The sequence below is a fragment of the Diorhabda sublineata genome, chromosome 7 (assembly GCF_026230105.1).
Source record: "Diorhabda sublineata isolate icDioSubl1.1 chromosome 7, icDioSubl1.1, whole genome shotgun sequence".
In the NCBI taxonomy this organism is placed as follows: domain Eukaryota; kingdom Metazoa; phylum Arthropoda; class Insecta; order Coleoptera; family Chrysomelidae; genus Diorhabda; species Diorhabda sublineata.
Genome location: NC_079480.1, coordinates 658,593 through 686,497, shown reverse-complemented (window position 1 = coordinate 686,497; position 27,905 = coordinate 658,593). Strand labels below are relative to the sequence as shown.

Below are 27,905 nucleotides of genomic sequence, written 5' to 3'. Positions count from 1 at the left end.
ATTTTTCGATTTTTAATGACCAAAAATAAGATGGACCCCGAACATTCTCCGTATATTTTCAATTCAACTAAAACAACGAAGAAAATAGCTTAGGTAATATAAAAAAAAATAAAACAAAAACAAAATAACAAACGAGTTAATTGAAAATAGACGATATTGTTTATTATTATAGTACAATATGTGTAAATTCTAATAGGATGTAAAGTGTATGAAATATTCCGTATGGATAAAAAGTACGTGCATGGTCAGCTTTATAAAACGATTGCTAGAAGCGCGCGGGTGAGAGAGAGAGACGGAAGAGTCAAACAAGTAAACATGGCGCCGTGTGACCCATCATATCATATTTAGTGTATTTTGTACACGCAGTATCTGTAGATTTATCTAAAATTAGTAGGAAATCTTTAAAGATAAGTGCGTAAGAGTCATGAAACATTACAATAAGTGATAAATCAACATTATTAAAAAGTGCCAACTCTATATTTTCGTAATTTAGTAAATTTTACAGGTCTCGTATCGAAATAATTGTGTATTATGTGTGTTCGTAAAAAATCGATGAATGGAGTTAAGATAGTGTTAGCATAATGTAAACATTGTGGTTTTGTAATAGTACGTAGGCGAATTTCGCTATTAACAAGTAAGGTAAGTACATTTCTATATTGTTATCTAGTAATTTATCGCATATTTAAAATGTATTAAGATGTGATTAGAGTTGCCTAACTACTTATGATATTGCTATCGAATTTTCGAGTATTATTAGGTGATAACTAAATTAATCTTCATACAAAATTTTGCACGGTATTGTACTAACTGGCGCCGCAGTGACTATCACTTTGGCGTCATACGCTGTCTGTCTCGATTCGACGATCGTTGCCCCCTTTTTCCCGCACGGATTCCATCATACCACCACATGTTGCGAACTGAGCGTAGTTGCCACGTCGTCACATATTTTACGAAATCCGATTAATTCTACAATATTTCGAAAAATAGAAATTTTAATTATTGTTATTGTGAAAAGACACTTATTGTTGTCAACGTAAATTATAATATCAAAGAAATTCCCGTATTTGAATTGAGTATTATAATTTTCCAGGGTCATTCAAAAGTTCATATGACATTTCAATAAATAATTAACACTTTGCGCAAGTAAATTCTGAAATCTAATGAATTTACTTATGTATATTACTGTCGACATAATTTACTTACTTACTTACAATTTACTTACCATCTCTACACAACGCAAAATGATATTTTTTTACTGGCAACAAGGCTGTGTGTTAAATCGACGATTTAGGGATTCTAACGTCACTTGTTTTGACCTCTATTGGGTGACGCATACCCGTTGCTGTTTAAACCATCGGATTTCTTGGAACCATTCGATATTGTTTTTTATTGTCAATTTCTATTTTAAAATTATACGGAGGGGGATCTCTCTCGGTATTTACTTAAAAATCTTGATAAATTTCCACATAAAACGAGTCGCGAAATCGCCTTGGATTTGAAAAAAAAAAAAAAAATTAATTTGTTGGGATTTAACCTTTCACTTCACCATACAATTATTATTAATATACAGGGTGGGTCAAATGTATTTGTACGGTTTCTAGTAAGCAAACTGTGATTTTTTTTTCAACATTTGTGCCAGACCTTGTCGAATGCCTTGGCGATATCTAAAAAGGCACCCGAACAGTATTTTTATTCTCCAGAAGGTACATTTTTTTGTGAATCAACGAACTTGTTCCAAAGGGACTTGTTGCTTTCGTAATTCAAATTGGAGGTTAGGTATTAGACTGCAGGCGTTCAAAATCGGTTCTGACTATTTGGTCCGTAAGATGTAGTGTCCCCAAGAGGCTTAAGGATTAGTACAATGAAAGCTTCGACCCCTTATTTGATAGTTTATTCATGATTTTGTTATTAAAACGGCTGAATTTCCGTCCTTGGACCTATTCATCATGCATACATCGTCATTACGACCATCATTAAACTTTAAACAACATTCACGCACAACACCATCACTCATTAGGCTATAGCACAACGCCGACTGACGCCTGGATGTAAACAATGGCGGGGTGTGTAGTGCGAGAGCTTCGAAGGTTTTTAGGTTAGGTTAGGTTATGTTGGTACGTTTTTAGGTTAGGTTAGGTTATGTTGGACGCTTCTACATAACCCAACTTTCGCAAAATATTGACAAGTCTTCCGTTGACGATTTTCCGCAAGTCGAAATTGACACAATTTTTTTTTCTTGGTCAATAAATTGCATCCGCCAGTCCAAACGGTGCTTCTTTGGACTACCCTGTATAAAAGTGAGGAAATCCCCCATTTAACATTCTAATGTTATTGAAATTAGAATGTACGTGGGCGATGCAGTAGCGTTGCCAACTTTGAAAATTTTTTTTCTCGTTTAAAGCTCCAGTTTTGTTAAATACATTTCAAGGTTAAATACAAATTTCTAAATTTCAATGTCAACATCGCGGAATGCATCGTGGATACAATCGCCCGCAATTTTTCAACTCTTCTCGGTAAGAATTTATTGATTTCTACGAAAACGTCGTTATTAAATTGCGGTTTTGTAAGAAATACAGGAAATCCCGTATCGCTGCAACGACTTGTTATCGTTCCGTTCGTATAAACAACGTATTTATCTATCAAGGTAGTTTTGCGGAGGTATATTATGACCTGCCTACGTATACAATAAATTTTTCGTTGGTATAACTTATCAACGTTCTTAATAAAATAGTATTCATTCGATTCAATCGAATGTAGATATGACAACAATGTAAAAATTATCGTAACCTATATTACGTTATTTTTATAGTTATATCTAAATTTCCCATCTCTATTTTATTATTGTTCTTCTATGTAATTGATTTTAACCTAAAAATCATGAATAAATGTCAAATTTAACTTGTTCAATATGGCGAATCGTATAAATGTTATATCGTAAAAGGTAGGCAGGTGGTTTTGTTGTCACCCTGCTTTCAGGTAAAAAAAAAAGTTAATTTCCTGGAATAAAATCGTTGTAAAAGTCAAAGTCAAGCACCTCGAACTAGATATATTATATAATTTAAATAAAGGAGCATCCTTCTATTTGAATTATAAAAGAAATGTAGGGTGCGGATCAACTGCACTCAACTTTGTGAGATTAAATTTGGAAATCACGAAAACATATTTTTTACTTTATACTTGTATTCGGTAGTATATTATTTTTAAATTTAACATTTCACTCTTATTGTGCTTGAACAAAAATATATACGAAATGAAGAGAAAATTCTCGTTGATTACACATTGTTTAAAATATCTCGGGACAGAAAAAAGATATCGACGTGCGGTTTTCGCTATTTTAATGTTAAATTAGTTTACTTTTTGAAAACCTATTCTATTTTTTATGCTTCTATTTACATTTGCACAATAAAATGCATAATATCTGAAATATTTGAAATAACGCCCTCTAGTACTCACGTTACTAATTAAATTACTTAAAATTGATATATTTTGTATTTCCGAACAAAAGCTTTTTTAAACGACATCAAGTTCATAAAAATGGACCAAGCAGAACCGGACTCACAGATTTTTTTTTAGAACAATGTTCCACTCTCCCCTATTTCTTATTTGAAGACGTAGAAAATATATCGTAAAGTTAAAAATGCACAAAATCAGTTTGAATATTCGATAATTGTATATAAAGTACTACTTAAATAGACAAATTTGAAAAAATATTCAAATTTGGCCGACGACTGTTCTTAGTACGGACCATGTAACTAGCGTCATCTATAGAAATCGAATATAAACGATGTCACGTGATACATCAGCATACACCAAATTAAATTCATGAAAAATTTCATCACAATATTGCGAGTTTTAGTTATCACGAAATCGTTAAAAATTCTTTTCCATCACTGTACAAAATTTGATTTTTGAATACCCCGACCGCTACTGTCAACGATCTAATCTAATTACAATTTATTTCGTAAATGTTTTTCGAAATAATTTATAATGATTATTTCCTACGAACACTCAGTGCAATTGATCCTCTCCGTGCATTGATTCGAAACTCGAGGCGATTCTCGATCACTTGTACGAAAGTTACGAGCCTACAGCGTCTTACAACATCAACAAAACCGAACGGGAATCGCGTTTCAAAATAAAATTATTGTAGAGAAGAAAGAAGAGACAATCGCGGCAGTCTCATGTGGAATTCCGAGAAGTGATAACGAATATATCGAATCTACCTCGGCAATACCGAGAAATGTTAGTTGACTTCGGCCGGTTCATCGACGAATCACAAACCGGGAGAGAAGCAGATGCAAGCAGGTTGTTTATTTTTGCGACGTTGCCGTTTCTATTATAAAATAAGGGAAAATAATTTTAATAGAATGTATTTAGCGGATTAAAATATTTTTTTTTATCATAAATAGCCGGGAATAAACAGGTTTTTTTTTATTTTTGGATATTTTGGATATAAATACTTGTGATTATTTAAACTTTTTAATAAATATTGTTTGTTGTAGTAATTAAATATTATATATCTGAAATAAGGTACGCCCGGTATATTTCTATTACAAATTTTCATTATCACTCCGAGTTCTTATCAATTCTCGAGAATATAACTTAACAAATGATTCACTGTATGTGTGTGTACAATTTTATTAATGCGTTGTCGTCACTATCACACTTTATGGTGAATATTTTGAGAAATATTATTTTTTTTTTTTCGTTAATTTTTCTATTCGACATAATGGTTTACGTCGAGTGATAAGTTTATTTAGTTTTATAGTTACTTCGGTGTTGTGTACTACAATATTTAATAACGGTTTCAGTGATAAGGATTAACGGGCTAAAAAACTCATTTTGGATTTTAATTAAACGTAAGTTACAAAACTCGACACACGACGTGTAAGCTACGCTACAAAAAACATCAAAAATTACATAATCTTTACGTTTTCTAAATATATTAGACATCATGAATAAATTGAAGTCTGACAACAACGTAAATGTGATCATAAGATATTAAAGTCATTACTAAATTATGAATGTATTATGTTCCCTGAAAAATTTGAGATCTGACAACAATGTAAATAACATCTTAAGATAAATATATCGAATTTCCAGAAAATGGTCGAGATATGGCAACAACGTTATTATAAACATAAATAAATAAAAAATCCTTTCAAAGATTTGACAACAACAGTGTTAAACGTTAAAAATATATTCATCAAATTATAAAACTTTGACAAACCAAAAGACGTTCTATGAATATATCAGTTTTCCTGAAAAAAAAAATTTAATTCTGACAACAACGTAATTAACGTGATACGTGAGACTGTCAACATTTTTTTAATATATTGAAATTCAGTTTCTATAAAAATTTTAAATCTGACAACAATGTAACACAACACGTTAAACTGGCAAAATTATATTTTACGTATTGTGAAAACTTCCTCAAAATATTTTAGATGTGGCAACAACGTAATTACCATAATAGGTGCGACTGTCAAAATCTATTTTTCTTTAATGTACTAGAATTAGGTTACCAGAAAAATTGGAGATCTGTCAACAACGTAAACACTGTCAATGTCATTGTAGCAAACAGCAACAAATATTCCACGTTAAAACTTTGAAATAATCTTGAAGTTGTTTTTATTTTAATAAACGAAATTTAAAAATTAAACTAGTTATTACCACGTCATCCGTTATTTACTTTTAATTCAGATAAGGAAACGAGTTATCACGTTTTAATTAATTATTCTCACTAAAAATCCAAATATAAAATTTACGCCGAGCATTTTTCCATGTTACGTCATAATAATATAAAAAATCGGTTTCCCTATTTTACGAAAAGACAACAACGGGAATGAATTTAAAAGTAACGCGCATACTAAAGTGAAAAAAAATTATAAAAATACGCGCCGGACTTTGTATTCCGTTCTCGACTGATGAGGTGATCGAATGTACAAATCAAAACGAATCTCGCGTGACGTATATTTACATCCAACATTAAACCATGTTTCGATTTGTCTTCAATTCAAACATCCTAAGAATTATAAGAAATAAAAATATTAGATAAAGTTATTGAAGATAAAAATTTGTTCGTTATATAAAATGCACGCGGTCAAATCAAAGGTCAGGTACAATCGAATGCATAAATTTTCGTACCATACATTGTAACTCGTAACACAAGTATCAAATAACGAAAAGATCGTCATTTTGTGAAAGACTGTATGTGTAATCTAAATATTCTTACAGAATTGAAATCGATCTGACAATGTCGCAAATTTTTTAGTATCGAGCTTCGAACACTGATAGGTTATTATTGTGATAACGTCAACACTGTATTCTTCAATGAAATATACGAGTAGTTACGGTTTTTTTTTTTAAAATATTTTCTTTCTAAAATAGTTTTGCTTTTATTATATGTAACCATGCAAATTTTTTAGTTCAATATACAGGGTCGTAACTGCGATAATACGATTTATATGTTGTTTTTAACGCAATTTGTTAAAGAAATTTTGGATGATTTCATAACCCTACATTTTATGAAAACGTTTCACGCGCTCAAAGTATGGTGATTACAACGTTGCCAAGTTGTTTCAGGAAAGTTGTTATTTTAAAATGGTTATTTCAAACAAATTCGATAAAAATTTCAGGTTTTTTTTTTTAAATAAAATCTAGATATTTATTGGTGAATAATTAATTGATAATAATTAATATATTTTGTTGATAAATTTTATTGTGTTAACTGTTTTAGTGAATGAAATATCAAAGTGGATGTGTCTGAGGTTTTTATTGAAACATTATTTTCTAAATATTCGATATATTTACCTTAAATTGAATAATTTACCTGAAAACCATTACCTTTTATATATATATACGATTCACACCAGTTTTTTAGAGTTCTAGTTTAATATACAAGGTCGTCATAGTGAGAATATGATTTATTTTCATTTTCTTTGCTGTTTTAATTAACGTAATTTGCGAAATAAATTTCATAACCCAACATTTTATTGAGATATGACAGCGGACGAATCAATTGCCGCGCTTCGAGTATGGCGATTACAACGTTGCCATATTATTTTAAGGTGTACACTTTTTACGAATTAGATAAAAATTTTATTAGAAATATTTAATTTAATAAAACTATTATTCGTCTTAGATTTAGAATTACTTGGCAACATTATTTATTATTTGATATTTGATAATGTACATTCTATAAACTCGATCGGTTTTATCGTTTATGAATGAGTTACAACGTTGCCAATTCTATTTTTAGTCTGGGGATTATATAAAACGATTTGTGACGTAATTTCGCGCATTTTGGAATCGAAATAGTTTTGTTCGGCGATGTTTTTTTCCATTTAAAAGATACCTCTTTCTTTTGAGCATTTTTTGATGAATGAGAACAGCGTCAGGTAGTTTCTCGACAACAAAAGTCGGTTTTTGTGGCACCGTCTCTTCTGGCGCCTCTAATTGTTACATCGTTGCAGCAAACAGTCGCCTGAGACTCAGTTTTGGATAATATTGTGGCCGCGGAAGCAATTCGGAGTTCCGTCGATTCTTTTTGCGGATTCCCGCACTTCTTCGGGTAGTTTCTCGATAACAAAAGTCGGTTTTTGTGGCACCGTCTCTTCTGTCGCCTCTAATTGTTACATCGTTGCAGCAAACAGTCGCCGGAGACTCAGTTTTGGATAATATTGTGGCCGCGGAAGCAATTCGGAGTTCCGTCGATTCTTTTTGCGGATTCCCGCACTTCTTCGGGTAGTTTCTCGATAACAAAAGTCGGTTTTTGTGGCACCGTCTCTTCTGGCGCCTCTAATTGTTACATCGTTGCAGCAAACAGTCGCCTGAGACTCAGTTTTGGATAATATTGTGGCCGCGGAAGCAATTCGGAGTTCCGTCGATTCTTTTTGCGGATTCCCGCACTTCTTCGGGTAGTTTCTCGATAACAAAAGTCGGTTTTTGTGGCACCGTCTCTTCTGTCGCCTCTAATTGTTACATCGTTGCAGCAAACAGTCGCCGGAGACTCAGTTTTGGATAATATTGTGGCCGCGGAAGCAATTCGGAGTTCCGTCGATTCTTTTTGCGGATTCCCGCACTTCTTCGGGTAGTTTCTCGACAACAAAAGTCGGTTTTTGTGGCACCGTCTCTTCTGGCGCCTCTAATTGTTACATCGTTGCAGCAAACAGTCGCCTGAGACTCAGTTTTGGATAATATTGTGGCCGCGGAAGCAATTCGGAGTTCCGTCGATTCTTTTTGCGGATTCCCGCACTTCTTCGGGTAGTTTCTCGACAACAAAAGTCGGTTTTTGTGGCACCGTCTCTTCTGGCGCCTCTAATTGTTACATCGTTGCAGCAAACAGTCGCCTGAGACTCAGTTTTGGATAATATTGTGGCCGCGGAAGCAATTCGGAGTTCCGTCGATTCTTTTTGCGGATTCCCGCACTTCTTCGGGTAGTTTCTCGATAACAAAAGTCGGTTTTTGTGGCACCGTCTCTTCTGGCGCCTCTAATTGTTACATCGTTGCAGCAAACAGTCGCCTGAGACTCAGTTTTGGATAATATTGTGGCCGCGGAAGCAATTCGGAGTTCCGTCGATTCTTTTTGCGGATTCCCGCACTTCTTCGGGTAGTTTCTCGATAACAAAAGTCGGTTTTTGTGGCACCGTCTCTTCTGTCGCCTCTAATTGTTACATCGTTGCAGCAAACAGTCGCCGGAGACTCAGTTTTGGATAATATTGTGGCCGCGGAAGCAATTCGGAGTTCCGTCGATTCTTTTTGCGGATTCCCGCACTTCTTCGGGTAGTTTCTCGATAACAAAAGTCGGTTTTTGTGGCACCGTCTCTTCTGTCGCCTCTAATTGTTACATCGTTGCAGCAAACAGTCGCCGGAGACTCAGTTTTGGATAATATTGTGGCCGCGGAAGCAATTCGGAGTTCCGTCGATTCTTTTTGCGGATTCCCGCACTTCTTCGGGTAGTTTCTCGATAACAAAAGTCGGTTTTTGTGGCACCGTCTCTTCTGTCGCCTCTAATTGTTACATCGTTGCAGCAAACAGTCGCCGGAGACTCAGTTTTGGATAATATTGTGGCCGCGGAAGCAATTCGGAGTTCCGTCGATTCTTTTTGCGGATTCCCGCACTTCTTCGGGTAGTTTCTCGACAACAAAAGTCGGTTTTTGTGGCACCGTCTCTTCTGGCGCCTCTAATTGTTACATCGTTGCAGCAAACAGTCGCCGGAGACTCAGTTTTGGATAATATTGTGGCCGCGGAAGCAATTCGGAGTTCCGTCGATTCTTTTTGCGGATTCCCGCACTTCTTCGGGTAGTTTCTCGACAACAAAAGTCGGTTTTTGTGGCACCGTCTCTTCTGGCGCCTCTAATTGTTACATCGTTGCAGCAAACAGTCGCCGGAGACTCAGTTTTGGATAATATTGTGGCCGCGGAAGCAATTCGGAGTTCCGTCGATTCTTTTTGCGGATTCCCGCACTTCTTCGGGTAGTTTCTCGATAACAAAAGTCGGTTTTTGTGGCATCGTCTCTTCTGGCGCCTCTAATTGTTACATCGTTGCAGCAAACAGTCGCCGGAGACTCAGTTTTGGATAATATTGTGGCCGCGGAAGCAATTCGGAGTTCCGTCGATTCTTTTTGCGGATTCCCGCACTTCTTCGGGTAGTTTCTCGATAACAAAAGTCGGTTTTTGTGGCACCGTTTCTTCTGGCGCCTCTAATTCTTGCATCGTTACAGCAAACAGTCGCCTGAGACTCAGTTTTGGATAATATTGTGGCCGAGGAAGCAATTCGGAGTTCCGTCGATTCTTTTTGCGGATTCCCGCACTTCTTCGGATAGTTTCTCGACAACAAAAGTCGGTTTTTGTGGCACAGTCTCTTCTGGCGCCTCTAATTCTTGCATCGTTGCAGCAAACAGTCGCCTGAGACTCAGTTTTGGATAATATTGTGGCCGCGGAAGCAATTCGGAGTTCCGTCGATTCTTTTTGCGGATTCCCGCACTTCTTCGGGTAGTTTCTCGATAACAAAAGTCGGTTTTTGTGGCACCGTTTCTTCTGGCGCCTCTAATTCTTGCATCGTTACAGCAAACAGTCGCCTGAGACTCAGTTTTGGATAATATTGTGGCCGCGGAAGCAATTCGGAGTTCCGTCGATTTTTTTTGCGGATTCCCGCACTTCTTCGGATAGTTTCTCGACAACAAAAGTCGGTTTTTGTGGCACAGTCTCTTCTGGCGCCTCTAATTCTTGCATCGTTGCAGCAAACAGTCGCCTGAGACTCAGTTTTGGATAATATTGTGGCCGCGGAAGCAATTCGGAGTTCCGTCGATTCTTTTTGCGGATTCCCGCACTTCTTCGGGTAGTTTCTCGATAACAAAAGTCGGTTTTTGTGGCACCGTTTCTTCTGGCGCCTCTAATTCTTGCATCGTTACAGCAAACAGTCGCCTGAGACTCAGTTTTGGATAATATTGTGGCCGAGGAAGCAATTCGGAGTTCCGTCGATTCTTTTTGCGGATTCCCGCACTTCTTCGGATAGTTTCTCGACAACAAAAGTCGGTTTTTGTGGCACAGTCTCTTCTGGCGCCTCTAATTCTTGCATCGTTGCAGCAAACAGTCGCCTGAGACTCAGTTTTGGATAATATTGTGGCCGCGGAAGCAATTCGGAGTTCCGTCGATTCTTTTTGCGGATTCCCGCACTTCTTCGGGTAGTTTCTCGATAACAAAAGTCGGTTTTTGTGGCACCGTTTCTTCTGGCGCCTCTAATTCTTGCATCGTTACAGCAAACAGTCGCCTGAGACTCAGTTTTGGATAATATTGTGGCCGCGGAAGCAATTCGGAGTTCCGTCGATTCTTTTTGCGGATTCCCGCACTTCTTCGGGTAGTTTCTCGATAACAAAAGTCGGTTTTTGTGGCACCGTTTCTTCTGGCGCCTCTAATTCTTGCATCGTTACAGCAAACAGTCGCCTGAGACTCAGTTTTGGATAATATTGTGGCCGCGGAAGCAATTCGGAGTTCCGTCGATTTTTTTTGCGGATTCCCGCACTTCTTCGGGTAGTTTCTCGATAACAAAAGTCGGTTTTTGTGGCACCGTTTCTTCTGGCGCCTCTAATTCTTGCATCGTTACAGCAAACAGTCGCCTGAGACTCAGTTTTGGATAATATTGTGGCCGAGGAAGCAATTCGGAGTTCCGTCGATTCTTTTTGCGGATTCCCGCACTTCTTCGGGTAGTTTCTCGATAACAAAAGTCGGTTTTTGTGGCACCGTTTCTTCTGGCGCCTCTAATTCTTGCATCGTTACAGCAAACAGTCGCCTGAGACTCAGTTTTGGATAATATTGTGGCCGCGGAAGCAATTCGGAGTTCCGTCGATTCTTTTTGCGGATTCCCGCACTTCTTCGGGTAGTTTCTCGATAACAAAAGTCGGTTTTTGTGGCACCGTTTCTTCTGGCGCCTCTAATTCTTGCATCGTTACAGCAAACAGTCGCCTGAGACTCAGTTTTGGATAATATTGTGGCCGAGGAAGCAATTCGGAGTTCCGTCGATTCTTTTTGCGGATTCCCGCACTTCTTCGGGTAGTTTCTCGATAACAAAAGTCGGTTTTTGTGGCACTGTTTCTTCTGGCGCCTCTAATTGTTACATCGTTGCAGCAAACAGTCGCCTGAGACTCAGTTTTGGATAATATTGTGGCCGCGGAAGCAATTCGGAGTTCCGTCGATTCTTTTTGCGGATTCCCGCACTTCTTCGGGTAGTTTCTCGATAACAAAAGTCGGTTTTTGTGGCACCGTTTCTTCTGGCGCCTCTAATTCTTGCATCGTTACAGCAAACAGTCGCCTGAGACTCAGTTTTGGATAATATTGTGGCCGCGGAAGCAATTCGGAGTTCCGTCGATTCTTTTTGCGGATTCCCGCACTTCTTCGGGTAGTTTCTCGATAACAAAAGTCGGTTTTTGTGGCACCGTTTCTTCTGGCGCCTCTAATTCTTGCATCGTTACAGCAAACAGTCGCCTGAGACTCAGTTTTGGATAATATTGTGGCCGAGGAAGCAATTCGGAGTTCCGTCGATTCTTTTTGCGGATTCCCGCACTTCTTCGGGTAGTTTCTCGATAACAAAAGTCGGTTTTTGTGGCACTGTTTCTTCTGGCGCCTCTAATTGTTACATCGTTGCAGCAAACAGTCGCCTGAGACTCAGTTTTGGATAATATTGTGGCCGCGGAAGCAATTCGGAGTTCCGTCGATTCTTTTTGCGGATTCCCGCACTTCTTCGGGTAGTTTCTCGATAACAAAAGTCGGTTTTTGTGGCACCGTTTCTTCTGGCGCCTCTAATTCTTGCATCGTTACAGCAAACAGTCGCCTGAGACTCAGTTTTGGATAATATTGTGGCCGAGGAAGCAATTTCATCCACTGTTAGCGTCAATATAATAATTGATACGTATTTGTTTCAGGTAGAATTTAGCTATGGAAAAAAGTGACAGTTACCTGCACAAAAAATTCAAGAAACAAATTAACGTTGAATCCATAATCCAAAATGACAAGGAAAACAAGAAGAGCGCTCCGGTGGAGACGTTCGCGCAAAAAATCGATCAAAAAGAAAAAGAAAAAATGGATAAAACGGACAATATCGAACCTGTGCCAAATCAAAGTACAAATAGCAGCCCTTCGCGTACGTCGAACGCCAAGTCTTCCATATCACTAGGCAACCAACAATCTTCGAACTCTTACATATCATATGTAGTTTCGAAACAACCAGATCATCATCAACCGACTAGTTTTGATACTAAACAGACCAACTATACAGATAATACTAGTAGCACGTCTTCCATTTTGAACAACGTTTACCCGACCGCCAACTACAATTACGCCGGAGACAATTACGGCATCTTCAACGCCAATTTCCATCGAGACGACGTCAAACCGGATGAAACGTCGACTCCCAAATACGACGAACAAAAAAACTCCGTCGGAAAATACGTTTGCCCCTATTGCAATCTAGTCTGCTCGAAACCGAGCGTTTTGCAAAAACACATCAGAGCCCACACCAACGAAAGACCGTACCCCTGCGAAAGTTGCGGCTTCTCCTTCAAAACCAGATCGAACCTCTACAAACATTGCAGATCCAGGACGCACGCCAACAGATTATTGGTGACCAAAACTCCGGACGCGAACCACGAGTCCGAAATAGCGAAAAACCCGCCGAACGATTCGGAATTCAAAGACGAACCGAAGAAACCGTACAAACCCAGGTTCCATACGGCGAAATTATTCGATAACCCCCCGCCAGATAGTACCGAAGACGCGACGAATACCTCGACGACGACCACCCGATTCGTGTCGCACCACATCAACAAAATCATAAATAGAAACAATTCCTCGGCGCCGCAACCCAGCGAGACGTTCGTACAAAAAGAAATCCGCCACGACGAGCCGCTCAACCTCACCAAAAACCGAAAGAGATCCATGAGCGAAGTAACCGAACCGGTCATCCAAAAGAGCCTAATCAAAGAACTCCTGCTGAAAAATCTGAGCAGCTCCTCCGACATGCAATGCCCCCATTGCAAGATGATCTTCCAAACGGTCACCGAATTGGACGTCCACAAATACAGAAATTGCAAAGGAAAATCCGCCGGACCGAAATATACCAGAAGTAGTTCGGTGAACGTCGCTTCGATATTAACGCACAACAAAAACGCTTTCGACAACATTCCTCGGATGCAATTCCCCCTCGACTCCCCGGGACCGTTCCTAGGCAAAACTCGACTAATAGAAAGCGACAAAACCAAATCGTTTTCCTTCGATAGCGGAAATCTACCTCTGGTTAATCGAGGGGAAACCGCATCCTCGCCGCCCAATTACCTTTTGTCCCCCCTTTCCTTCGATAAAGATAAAAAACCCCGCATCAAATTATTCGGGGGGGAAGTGAAAGTGCATTCGTCGGGCGAATCGAAAACCTTCAAAATCGAAGACGAATTCGATAAAGATGCGAATTTTATCGGTAATTTAAGCGAAAATCGAGTCGTCAAAACTAGTTTACAATCCGGAGGCACCGTTTTAACGAATACCAATAAATCCGACACGAAAACCCCCAAAGAAAATATAGATTTCGATAAATCGATTTTTACTTTCGATACAATTCGAAATATCGACGACGACGTATCGATTACCAAATCGTATCCGGAAGAATCGAGTCCTCTATATAAGAATATAATCGATTTCAGTCAGAACGCTCTTAAAATGTTGACGCCTAATATTAGACAACCGACTGTACCTACGAATTTTAATCATCGAACGCCACCCGGCGACTTTAAAACCAATTTGTACAATCCTCTGAATCTATTGGTGAACGGTCAAGTCGTTAGACACGTGCCGGGTATGCCGGGACCCGTAGTCGAAAATACCCCCCCGATCCGACAAAATTTACCCCCTTTAGTAATCGATAAACCCCCTCCGATGACGGACCACCCATCTCCGAAACCGACGGAAACTTGCTCCCAGGATAAAAACGGCGCGAGGTTATTCGCGCAACCCGATAAACTGATCAAATCGCCCAAAAATAATAATAATAATAATCCGGTGCAAATTAGAGCGACGGCCAATTTTTTGCTACCGGAAAGATTGAACAGATCCCCGAAATCGGACGGTTCCGATACGAAATGCGCGGAAGACAAATCCGCCGAAGGGGAAATCAAGAAATTCGCCAGACCGAATAGTTTGGCTTTGAAACCGACGACGGCGTCATTGAAACAACACCACGGCTTGACGCCGACCATGTTCAATCAGATCCTGATCAGCCCAGATACGCCTCGAGTCGCCAAGAAGTACGCCGAGCATTTTCTTCACGGCAATTATTTCAGTTATTTGGGATTGAAGAGTTCCACGAGACCGGTCTATTGTACTTTGAACAAGACGCAACCTTTTTACGTGCCCCACTTCAAGAAATTGAGCATGTACTCCGAATGGAGGCAGCAGGATACCAAACAGGATAAATTGTACGTCAGCGACTACGATTCCAGACAGATTAACAAGAGTTACAGTATAGCGGGGAAGACTTCGGCCAATCTAATCATACATTCTAGTTATAAGGTAAGTATACAACTTTTCCTTATACATACATACATATATTCCATGCCCAGACTGTACCAAATCCTCAACTGCAGTTTCTCGTCAGCTCCGGGTCGCTTGTAAGTCCGATTGGACTCTTACTGTATCGAGTCTAGCGTCCTGAAGGCGTGCTTGGGAGCCAATGATGATTTTTTATGCCCAGACTGTACCAAATCCTCAACTGCAGTTTCTGGTCAGCTCCGGGTCGCTTGTAAATCAGATTGGACTCTTACTGTATCGAATCTAGCGTCCTGAAGGCGTGCTTGGGAACCAATGATGATTTTTTATGCCCAGACAGTACCAAATCCTCAACTGCAGTTTCTGGTCAGCTCCGGGTCGCTTGTAAATCAGATTGGACTCTTACTGTATCGAATCTAGCGTCCTGAAGGCGTGCTTGGGAACCAATGATGATTTTTTATGCCCAGACTGTACCAAATCCTCAACTGCAGTTTCTGGTCAGCTCCGGGTCGCTTGTAAATCAGATTGGACTCTTACTGTATCGAATCTAGCGTCCTGAAGGCGTGCTTGGGAACCAATGATGATTTTTTATGCCCAGACAGTACCAAATCCTCAACTGCAGTTTCTGGTCAGCTCCGGGTCGCTTGTAAATCAGATTGGACTCTTACTGTATCGAGTCTAGCGTCCTGAAGGCGTGCTTGGGAGCCAATGATGATTTTTTATGCCCAGACTGTACCAAATCCTCAACTGCAGTTTCTGGTCAGCTCCGGATCGCTTGTAAATCAGATTGGACTCTTACTGTATCGAATCTAGCGTCCTGAAGGCGTGCTTGGGAACCAATGATGATTTTTTATGCCCAGACAGTACCAAATCCTCAACTGCAGTTTCTGGTCAGCTCCGGGTCGCTTGTAAATCAGATTGGACTCTTACTGTATCGAATCTAGCGTCCTGAAGGCGTGCTTGGGAACCAATGATGATTTTTTATGCCCAGACTGTACCAAATCCTCAACTGCAGTTTCTGGTCAGCTCCGGGTCGCTTGTAAATCAGATTGGACTCTTACTGTATCGAATCTAGCGTCCTGAAGGCGTGCTTGGGAACCAATGATGATTTTTTATGCCCAGACAGTACCAAATCCTCAACTGCAGTTTCTGGTCAGCTCCGGGTCGCTTGTAAATCAGATTGGACTCTTACTGTATCGAATCTAGCGTCCTGAAGGCGTGCTTGGGAACCAATGATGATTTTTTATGCCCAGACAGTACCAAATCCTCAACTGCAGTTTCTGGTCAGCTCCGGGTCGCTTGTAAATCAGATTGGACTCTTACTGTATCGAGTCTAGCGTCCTGAAGGTGTGCTTGGGAGCCAATGATGATTTTTTATGCCCAGACTGTACCAAATCCTCAACTGCAGTTTCTAGTCAGCTCCGGGTCGCTTGTAAGTCCGATTGGACTCTTCCTGTATCAGTCTAGCGTCCTGAAGGCGTGCTTGGGAACCAATGATGATTTTTTATGCCCAGACTGTACCAAATCCTCAACTGCAGTTTCTAGTCAGCTCCGGGTCGCTTGTAAGTCCGATTGGACTCTTCCTGTATCGAATCTAGCGTCCTAAAGGCGTGCTTGGGAGCCAATGATGATTTTTTATGCCCAGACTGTACCAAATCCTCAACTGCAGGTTCTGGTCAGCTCTAGGTCGCTTGTAAGTCAGATTGAACTCTTACTGTATCGAGTCTAGCGTCCTGAAGGCGTGCTTGGGAGCCAATGATGATTTTTTATGCCCAGACTGTACCAAATCCTCAACTGCAGGTTCTGGTCAGCTCCGGGTCGCTTGTAAGTCGGATTGGACTCTTACTGTATCGAGTCTAGCGTCCTGAAGGTGTGCTTGAGAGCCAATGATGATTTTTTATGCCCAGACAGTACCAAATCCTCAACTGCAGGTTCTGGTCAGCTTTAGGTCGCCTATAAGTCGGATTGGACTCTTACTGTATCGAGTCTAGCGTCCTGAAGGTGTGCTTGGGAGCCAATGATGATTTTTTATGCCCAGACTGTACCAAATCCTCAACTGCAGTTTCTGGTCAGCTCCGGGTCGCTTGTAAGTCAGATTGGACTCTTACTGTATCGAGTCTAGCGTCCTGAAGGCGTGCTTGGGAGTCAATGATGATTTTTTATGCCCAGACTGTACCAAATCCTCAACTGCAGGTTCTGGTCAGCTCCGGGTCGCTTGTAAGTCAGATTGGACTCTTACTGTATCGAGTCTAGCGTCCTGAAGGTGTGCTTGAGAACCAATGATGATTTTTTTATGCCCAGACTGTACCAAATCCTCAACTGCAGGTTCTAGTCAGCTCTAGGTCGCCTATAAGTCGGATTGGACTCTTACTGTATCGAGTCTAGCGTCCTGAAGGTGTGCTTAGGAGCCAATGATGATTTTTTATGCCCAGACTGTACCAAATCCTCAACTGCAGTTTCTGGTCAGCTCCGGATCGCTTGTAAGTCAGATTGGACTCTTACTGTATCAGTCTAGCGTCCTGAAGGCGTGCTTGGGAGCCAATGATGATTTTTTATGCCCAGACTGTACCAAATCCTCAACTGCAGGTTCTGGTCAGCTCTAGGTCGCTTGTAAGTCAGATTGAACTCTTACTGTATCGAGTCTAGCGTCCTGAAGGTGTGCTTGAGAGCCAATGATGATTTTTTATGCCCAGACTGTACCAAATCCTCAACTGCAGTTTCTGGTCAGCTCCGGGTCGCCTATAAGTCCGATTGGACTCTTACTGCATCGAGTCTAGCGTCCTGAAGGTGTGCTTGGGAGCCAATGATGATTTTTTATGCCCAGACTGTACCAAATCCTCAACTGCAGGTTCTGGTCAGCTCCGGGTCGCTTGTAAGTCGGATTGGACTCTTACTGTATCGAGTGGAGCGTCCTGAGGGTGTGTTTGGGAGCCGATCTCCAAATGTGCGAGCAATACTCCAAAGAAAAACGAATCTGGTTCTTGTAGAGGATTAGAAGCTGTTAAGCAGTATGTAGTTTTTGGTCTTGAAGAGTTTTTGTGGAAAAGTCGTAGCTAATTCGGTCACGTGACTATTCTAGGACGTATTGCTCCCAACCTCAACTCCCCACAAGCGAATTTTGAAGGTGTAAGGAATATGGGCTTCCATACCTGCCAAGACTACTTCCGAAATCTCGTTTGTACGCACTGAAGGGTCATTGGAATCGAAGCAAACGTCGTTCCAAGGAAACATAACAAGAAAGTCTTTTAGATGCTTCCATTTGGCCAATATATAATTCCAAACCTGTTGGCAAAATTGTCATAACATGGAATTCTGAAGATTCGAGATTCTCTTTGTTTCTGCTAGGGCCAAAATATGAAATTTCCTCAACTGCAGATGTTGGTGTACAACCTAGAAAATGTTTTTGCTTGATACAACCTCCAGATCAGCCTCCGCCCGGAAGCTATTTTAATTCCGGAATATTTTGGTCTAGAAGGAGCTGTTGTACTATTTTTTTGTTTTATTATATTAATTATAATCGATAAACATTTCAGTGCACCTATGCTTTCAAAATTTGTGTTAGGTAATCATTAAACGTGAATAAAATCAGATTAATACGTTATTCAGAGATATTACAAATTCAATAACTATTTCAACTGATAAACAAATCAAATATTAGATTATGTGGAATATTTTCACACTTCCATTCAAATTTACCATATAAACATTGATATTATTGAAAAAATTTATTAATATAAGGACATTAATTAAAATAATAGCCTATTAGAAACTATTCATATTTTAAGTTTAGAAAAAATATTGTAGAGTGTGAATTACCTTTAAGCTTCTCACTTAATTGCTGCTTTATAAACACAAATGTATTAAGATGTATAACTTATATTAAATTTAAATAATTATTATAAATATACAATAAACAAATTATAAATATACTTAACCTTTTAATAAATTCGTTGAAATATAAAAATTTTAAATTTGTATTTATATGTCATTCTTTTTTACACTTGTTTCTAATCCCTTTACAGCCATTATTTAATCCGATTTTTATTCCATGGAGTTTTATTGTATAATAAAACATTTATTATTGAAAATTTTAGTATATTATAGTAAATAAATGCCAAAAACACTATTTTTTTTCGTTAAATCATGTCTTTAATTAATTTTTTATTCACAGTTTGTCATTACGGAAACGTCATCGGCACAATCTGAAAAAGAAGACGAACCACAGAAGAATAATACAATTTTAGGCGGGTACGAATGTAACGAAGATTATATTTACGTTCGAGGCAGGGGTAAGACAAGCTTAATAGTTTAAAATTTGAAATATTTTTGAGATTTTTTTTTGAATTTGTTATAGGTAGAGGCCGATATGTATGCGACCAATGTGGGATTCGTTGTAAAAAACCGTCTATGCTTAAAAAGCACATCAGGACACATTCAAACGATAGGCCTTATACTTGCAGTCATTGTAATTTCAGGTAAATTTGTTTTTTTTTTCTTTACGGTTCATATTATTACGAATTTATATGTTTATCACAAAATCTTATCAAACTAATTACGGTTTTATAAGTCCATTTGTTTTTAATTTTTTAAAGTTTCAAAACTAAAGGAAACTTAACCAAACATATGAAAAGTAAGGCCCATTCGAAAAATTCCACAACTAGTACGGGATCGTCGTCTTCATCAGCCCAACAAAGCGCTCAGAGTTCTGAATCTGATACTGACGACAGCGGAATGGATAGTAGCGGTAAGTGATTGAAATAATTTGTTTCCGCGGCATTCAAATTGGATTAAAAGCATTCTACTTCACCTAAACATTCAATAATGATTCTTTGGATGAAAATTTCTTTTATAGAGATATAGAAATTAAATTAATTCGCTATCTTCAATTTTTATCGCTTTTAACTTTATAATCATTTTTAACTTCTCTTTTTTATTATTTTTTTTTATATTTGAAGCTCAATATAACATTTGCTTGGAATTATGACTAGTGACAAAAAATTATTTATATGAAAGTTTTATACTGTTTTTACCCACAATTCTATGCTATACGTACCAAAATTGGATTGTTTAATGTTTTATATAGTAAAATTCAGTTTTCTGAATTGATTTTAAGCTAAAATTCCCCATATTCAAGTCTATTTATTCCTCATCTTCAAATATATGTTTTAATTTTGTTCTGGAGTGTATAATTATTATTTTATTATCTATCAGTTGAAAGATAGATTGAACTTTGAGCCTCAACGGATGTCAATTATGTTGTAAGGCCTAGTAAATGGTATATTTGTTTTATTATATTAAAATCTAGGATGTATTTTGAAATTATTTTTCGTTTTAGACGAATCGACGCGTCAACAAGAACACGAAGCGGCCTACGGTCTGTTGTCTCTTTCGCAAAAACCTACCCAAACATCTGGTAACATAGGCACGAAGAGCCCCACAGAAGCATTTATGACCACAGAAGAACTGGCGCACGTTTCAAAGACGATTTACGCCAAAAACAAATTCCTAGATCAACCAAACACAACGATGAGTCCAAGTTTCAAAACGATGGAGCTGAATATATCGGCATCAGAAGAAACTGCAGAAAATCAAAACGTTAGGACCTATTTAGGAATGGGAAGTATAAGTAGACCTTTGACGTATCCTTATACCACCGTTTTAATAGGAGAAAAGGTAGTATTACCTTCACCGGAACCGGAAAATAAGTTATCGGAAAGTGTTACCAATCCAGTAGAACCGAAATGTATTAAACAGTTCAACGTTATAAAAAAATACGTTCCCCAAGGAAAATTAAGTCCCGATCTACCCGAAAACGAAAATTATTGTTACGAAGAGACCTTAAACAACGTTAAAAACATCACAACTACCCCCAACCGAACCCTACCTACTCTAAAAATAAACGACGTCGTAATAACCGCCGAAAGCGTGTCGGATATAAGAAAAAGAAAATTTTCAATAACGGAATTTCCCCATAAAAACAAAATACAGAAAAACGACGAAGTTATGGATCTGTCGATGGCGAATAATCAAGAAAAATTAAACGGAACGTTAGTAAACGAGGTGGTGAATAATTTTAGGTTGACGGAGAGCGAGAAGAACGTCGCCAACGAAATATTCAACGCGTTACAGAAACCACAGTCTCCTCCTCGATTGGAAATTAACGAGGACAGAGAAGAAATTCCTATTTATAATAACAACAACAACAACAACAATAGCACCGTTATCATATTGAGACCTCTGAGTGCGGATACACAAGATCAACATCAGAACTACAACGAAGAAACTGGCAACAATACGGATTACGACAACAGCGCCATGGAAACTCTGGCCGATGTTGCCACCAAACAAGTCAAATTGGAGAAAAATACTTTGGCGAAGAGCGTCGCCAGCGAATTTTTAAAATTGGCCACTAAAAACGAAAATATAGACGGCGGTATTAATACTGTTAATTTCGGACCCGTCAATAAGGACGTCAATGATATTATCGTTAAATCCGAAGGGAACAAGAGCTGCACCATTTGTTCCAAGAGTTTTAACAAACCTTCACAACTTAGGTGAGTTTATTTCACATTATCTCCTCCTCCTCCAATTTCTGTATCTGTTTGAACAAACTATAAATTACTACGTTTCGATAATCAAGTTATATCATCTTCAGATAGCTCGGTTTACCTTCTTCGGTCTCTGAAGACGGTAGCTTGGTCATTGAAACGTAGATCAAATAATGTAATTTGTAGTGTTGGTGTAGATAGTGTGTTCATTATGACTGTAATATTTTCTATTCATATTCTCTAATTTATTATTATTGCTTTTTGTTAATTTTTATTATATTTAATACCAACCCCTTCGAAACTACCTGTTTCTGTACCTTAATTTCTCTAATGTTGTTCCTAACATCAAATAATTATTTTGTCAATACTTTTGATATGTGTTTAGGTAGTTTGAATATGTGGATGGTTAAAATTTCATTCCGACCAACTTCAATAATAGTCTGAAAGATCTGTTGCGCCCCATTTTCGGTTCGGTTTCAGTTTGCTGACTCTAAAACTCTAAAACTAAACTACTAGTTTTCATTCTTGATCTTTTAATGCGTTTTAGAACATCTGTCGGCTTCAATTTAGGTCTGTTATGTAAAAACAAATTTTTAAGGGGGGTTTCGAATTCCAAAAACTCACTTTTGAGAATAATTGTGTGCAAAAATTCTTAGGGGAGAGTTTCAAGTCCCAAAAATCCATAATTGTGTCAATAAAAATTGTTAGGGGAGGTTTTAAAATCTCAAAAACTCATAATTGTGTAAAAAAATTGTTGTTGGATTGTTTCAAATTCAAAAATACTATTTATAAGGATAATTGTGTGAAAAAATTCTTAGGGGAGGATTTCAAGTCCCAAAAATCCATAATTGTGTGAAGAAAAATTGTTAGGGGAGTTTTTAAAATCCCAAAAACTCATAATTGTGTAAAAAAATTGTTGTTGGATTGTTTCAAATTCAAAAATACTACTTATAAGGATAATTGTGTGAAAAAATTCTTAGGGGAGGATTTCAAGTCCCAAAAATCCATAATTATGTGAAGAAAAATTGTTAGGGGAGTTTTTAAAATCCCAAAAACTCATAATTGTGTAAAAAAATTGTTGTTGGATTGTTTCAAATTCAAAAATACTACTTATAAGGATAATTGTTTGAAAAAATTCTTAGGGGAGGATTTCAAGTCCCAAAAATCCATAATTGTGTGAAGAAAAATTGTTAGGGGAGTTTTTAAAATCCCAAAAACTCATAATTGTGTAAAAAAATTGTTGTTGGATTGTTTCAAATTCAAAAATACTACTTATAAGGATAATTGTGTGAAAAAATTCTTAGGGGAGGATTTCAAGTCCCAAAAATCCATAATTATGTGAAGAAAAATTGTTAGGGGAGGTTTTAAAATCCCAAAAACTCATAATTGTGTAAAAAAATTGTTGTTGGATTGTTTCAAATTCAAAAATACTACTTATAAGGATAATTGTTTGAAAAAATTCTTAGGGGAGGATTTCAAGTCCCAAAAATCCATAATTATGTGAAGAAAAATTGTTAGGGGAGTTTTTAAAATCCCAAAAACTCATAATTGTGTAAAAAAATTGTTGTTGGATTGTTTCAAATTCAAAAATACTACTTATAAGGATAATTGTTTGAAAAAATTCTTAGGGGAGGATTTCAAGTCCCAAAAATCCATAATTGTGTGAAGAAAAATTGTTAGGGGAGTTTTTAAAATCCCAAAAACTCATAATTGTGTAAAAAAATTGTTGTTGGATTGTTTCAAATTCAAAAATACTACTTATAAGGATAATTGTTTGAAAAAATTCTTAGGGGAGGATTTCAAGTCCCAAAAATCCATAATTATGTGAAGAAAAATTGTTAGGGGAGTTTTTAAAATCCCAAAAACTCATAATTGTGTAAAAAAATTGTTGTTGGATTGTTTCAAATTCAAAAATACTATTTATAAGGATAATTGTGTGAAAAAATTCTTAGGGGAGGATTTCAAGTCCCAAAAATCCATAATTATGTGAATAAAAATTGTTAGGGGAGTTTTTAAAATCCCAAAAACTCATAATTGTGTAAAAAAATTGTTGTTGGATTGTTTCAAATTCAAAAATACTACTTATAAGGATAATTGTGTGAAAAAATTCTTAGGGGAGGGTTCCAAATCCCAAAAATCCATAATTTTATGGAAAAAAAATATTATTGGGGTTTTTTAAATTCCAAAAACCCACTTATAAGGATAATTGTGTAAAAACTTGTTATGAGAGGGTTCCAAAGACATTTATATAGAAAATTAAGTGAAAAAAATTATTATGAGGGGTTTCAAATACTAAAAATCCATAATTGTATGAATAAAAATTGTTATGGGGGGTTTCAAATCCCAAATACTCAGTCAATGGATGGATATGTGTGACTAATCGATTTTTATCTTTTTTTTTTCAGGCTACACATGAATATCCACTATTTAGAAAGACCTTTCCGCTGTGATTCATGTTCCGTTAGTTTCAGAACGAAAGGACATTTACAAAAACACGAAAGGAGTGCTAGTCACCATAACAAGGTATGCAATCCCATTCAATTATCATCATATCCATTAGTATTTTCAAATATATCGATTTTTCAGTTGTCCTCATCTCCTGCGCTTTCTTCTTCTGAACCCAGACCGTTCAAATGTTCGGATTGTAACATCGCTTTTCGGATTCACGGTCATCTAGCCAAACATCTGCGATCCAAGATGCATATACAGAGGTTGGAATGTTTGAAAAAGTTACCTTTCGGTTTGTACGCAGAATTGGAGAGATCCAACAGTCTGTTGACTGAGATAAATACTTGCGATGGGGACCAATGCCTTGAAAGTTTAAAGGTATTTATTTATTTTATAATTCTATAATGATAATCGTGAAAAATAAAACAAAACAACTTGAATTTCGAAGTAAAAATTGTCATTGAGACGTTTCGGACTTAATTTGAACGTTCTGTATGCTTCCGATTGTTCTAGATCAAATATCCACACCTCGAAACTTCCAGATCAATCACTCGGTGCTTTTACTAGACATCACAAACAAAAAGCAGTCCCGGACTAGCTCAATAATGATAAAACGACACAAAAAGCTTCTATTTACTTTATATTTTCCAAATTTTCACTCCCATGGGAAAAATTTTGTATTTGAACACTCCATACAGTTTAGATTGTTCTACATCAAGTCTTGAAACTTCTAGATAAGTCGTTCGATACCTAAAATCAAAAAATAAACGAAATTCAGTCCCGGATTGGTCCAATAATAATAATAATAATAATAATAATAAGTTTTAGTATCTACTTTATATTCCAAAATAATTCTAATCGATGATTCTGGATGCTTCCTATTCCTCCTAGCCATAAGTCAAGAAATTATGATAACATTATGATTTTATTGTATAAACTCGTTGAGAAATTGTTGGATTGATAATATTGGTTTTTGTTGTTGTAGACTCTAGCGAAAAAAGTATTCGTCAATCATCCGAACAAACTGAACGAAATAGAACAGAGAGAAACGATAATGGCGGATTCGTAGAACAATTTTTGTACATATTTGCTATTATAAAACTGCTGAAGACTGAATATAGAAAACAAAAGCTATGAAAATAAGAAAAGTATACATTTTATAAACTATTTTATTGTTGAAAACATTCTACTTACAGAATTACTTTATTATTTACACGAAATTATATATATATATATTATATATTCAAATAGGTGGATTATAGAACGAATTTTTCTTCAGTACGTTTGGCATAAAATGGCAATTTTAGTCGTATTTTCAAGTCAAATTTTCAAAATATATTTCTTCTTAATAACTATATAAATACAGGAATTTCTACAGTTAAATCTGCTGTTGTTCATCGGTCGAATCTATTTTTTACATATCTAGCTGCTATTTTATATAATTGACCATTTGAAACTAAATTTTATACAAAATTATCGAAAATGAGAAACGTGTTAATATATTATCTAAAGAAAAAATCTGTTTCCCAATGTAGGTGAAATGTTTTATGAAAAAATGTGATTGAAACTTTTGGAATTCAACTAGATGTGGTCGTGCTTAGTCGTTCCTTTGATTTAAATAAATAACTTTTACATGACATATATTTATTTTTTCAGTACTTACACAGTTTTTACTTGTTTATATACTTTTTCAACAACTTCTACAGCCTTTCGGATTCTATTTTCTCAAAATTATCTATGACCAGTATCCCAATATCCATTTAGACACCAATTCACTAATTTTATTTTCATTGTTCAGAACTTTCACCTGTTTATATAATTTTGTCACTTCTTCCACAACATTTTGAGTTCAAAAACAACTTTTATCAGTTTTTCAAAACTTTTCTTCCCCGCAGTATGTTTCCAAAAATTTTTGTATTGAATTAAAATGATTAAAATCAAAAGAACTATTCCAAAATATAGAGAAAATGTAGGTTATTCAGTGGTTGTACATCACAATGAGTTTCAACCATGAAAATTTTTTATTTAATCAAGTTTGACTGTATTTATTTATATTCGGGTTCTGTACAGCAGGGATTCCCAAAATTTTGAGTTAACTGGACTTACACCAAATATAAATCAAAATATTACAAATCAAACGACACAAATTTTCATCAGAAATATTTTAATAGTGAAAATAGTTTTTTAAAGTCAACTTTTATCAGAAGGAATAGAATTATGTCACTGTTTTATCACTCTTTAAGTCCTATCGATTCGAAATTATTTATTGTACCACTTTTCAACGAATCTTATGATAAATGTTAGCGTAGTGACGTTTTGTCTACTTTCGGGTATCTACTTCTAAAACCAGACCAAAATTCATTCACAAATATACTCAATTATGGGTTTTAGTGCCGATCAACTATGCAGATCTATTTCTGGTTCGTAATCAAGATTAAACAGCTTTATCAGTTGCCTTTTGATGATGAATTTAATCATTAAACATCAACATTTGTATTTAGAAAGTAATCTCACAATGATTCCATGAATTTTATCATATATTCAGTTGTGGTAGTTCTTATTTTCTTTCAGTTATATGAAAGTGGTTGTCCAATATGGATTATGATTTTGGTACTAATTCTGTAGAATCCTGGGAATTTTCTTTATGGGAACCTTAGGTTCTGCGGAATCCACGTTGCTATAGAATATATTTTATAAAATGTCTTCAATCCTTTGGATTTAGTCACAAGCACACTTACATTGGTATAAATACTGACGAAATTGTTTGTTTTATAATTCATCTCGATATTCTGATGTGTCAAATATGATAAATGTGATATATTTTTAAGCGATGTAAATATATATGTTCGAAAGACTTTCAAAGAGTCTTTTTTGCCATGAAATCAGAAGGTGCATCTTTTTGTTTAAATTTCTCATTTAAAGGTTACAATTCCGTGTTATCGATATCACCAATTTGGATTATTTGGACGATGTGTAAAAAGATGTTTCTTTTCTTTCAAACTGATCATTTTAACTTTTCTAATACAATTTGATAAAAAAATAATTTTATTTACTCAAGTTGGTGATATTGATTATCCGGTTGTGGATCTTTTAGCAATGGAAATCGTTTACGTTTAATCTTATTTAAGATTCTGTTTGTAAAACTAGATTTTTTTACCTGTTTTTAGGTATACTTTGCGCATAAGTACACACTCGTTAGGTTATGTATAGTTATGTTGATTTTTTAATGTAAATAATTGTTTGTATTAATTATTATTGCCAGGATGCATATTTTGTTAATATTGTTTCCCCCCCCTGTTGAGAGAGTACAAGAAATTGTTGAGACACTTTTGATTTTTATTTCCTCCTACCCTAACACACCAAGATATGACGCTCGTCGATGAACTATAACTTTTAGTTACTCAAACCAAAACATCTAAAGAATGCACTCTACTTTTATTTATCTTTTTGGTGAATATTTGAGGTTAAGTTTTAAATCCAACTCCGTACAGATTTCCGACTGTCATAATACTCGACAACTTCACTGTATCACGTGGTCTATTTTGAAAGATCTGTGGTAATAGATTGTTCGGGAACTGATCGAATGTACACTTTAAATAATTGTGTTCGCGGAACAGAACGATCACATGATCTATCCAGTAATTAAGGTTTACAGTAGCAAATGTATTTGACAGATTTAGGAATAAAGAAAGGATTTTTTGATTTTCAATAAAAGGATATTATGGCCAACTTTGTCAAATGCCCGCGTGGTATTTAGGAACTAAGCAGCAAGTATCTTTTATTTTCTAAAACTTCATTTATTTTTTATTTACACTATGAACATGTTTTTTATGTATGAATAATATACGTAGTTGACTTTCAATTTGTTTAGTTTATT

At 36.7% G+C, this 27,905-nt stretch overlaps 1 protein-coding gene and 2 long non-coding RNA genes across 4 annotated transcripts; 1 reads left to right on the top strand and 2 right to left on the bottom strand.

Annotated features, from left to right (window-relative positions):
• Positions 1 to 210: 210 nt before the first annotated feature.
• On the bottom strand, positions 211 to 7,147 carry LOC130446457 (uncharacterized). Of its 2 annotated transcripts, none has more exons than XR_008910157.1 (2): positions 5,693 to 7,147; positions 211 to 966 (listed from the first exon to the last, which is right to left on the bottom strand). It is a non-coding gene; the product is annotated as an uncharacterized LOC130446457 (long non-coding RNA). The 2 variants fall into 2 exon arrangements; XR_008910156.1 differs by lacking the exon at positions 5,693 to 7,147 and adding an exon at positions 5,526 to 5,539.
• Positions 220 to 25,702, top strand: LOC130446455 (uncharacterized). Its single transcript, XM_056782729.1, has 9 exons — positions 220 to 639; positions 12,422 to 15,056; positions 19,204 to 19,321; positions 19,387 to 19,507; positions 19,625 to 19,776; positions 20,368 to 21,586; positions 23,986 to 24,103; positions 24,167 to 24,406; positions 25,014 to 25,702. The coding sequence occupies exons 2-9, from the start codon at positions 12,435 to 12,437 to the stop codon at positions 25,095 to 25,097; spliced, it is 4,674 nt and encodes a 1,557-aa protein (XP_056638707.1). The 5' UTR covers positions 220 to 639; positions 12,422 to 12,434; the 3' UTR covers positions 25,098 to 25,702.
• On the bottom strand, positions 24,393 to 27,541 carry LOC130446456 (uncharacterized). The gene is made up of 2 exons (XR_008910155.1): positions 25,692 to 27,541; positions 24,393 to 24,778 (listed from the first exon to the last, which is right to left on the bottom strand). It is a non-coding gene; the product is annotated as an uncharacterized LOC130446456 (long non-coding RNA).
• Positions 27,542 to 27,905: the final 364 nt, after the last annotated feature.

Excerpts from the sequence above, each read along its gene's own strand:
- LOC130446455 (XM_056782729.1), top strand. The coding sequence starts at position 12,435 with ATGGAAAAAAGTGACAGTTACCTGCACAAAAAATTCAAGAAACAAATT. Across the intron at positions 19,508-19,624 it reads TGCAGTCATTGTAATTTCAG|TTTCAAAACTAAAGGAAACT; the intron begins GTAAATTTGTTT and ends AATTTTTTAAAG. Across the intron at positions 24,407-25,013 it reads AATGCCTTGAAAGTTTAAAG|ACTCTAGCGAAAAAAGTATT; the intron begins GTATTTATTTAT and ends TTGTTGTTGTAG.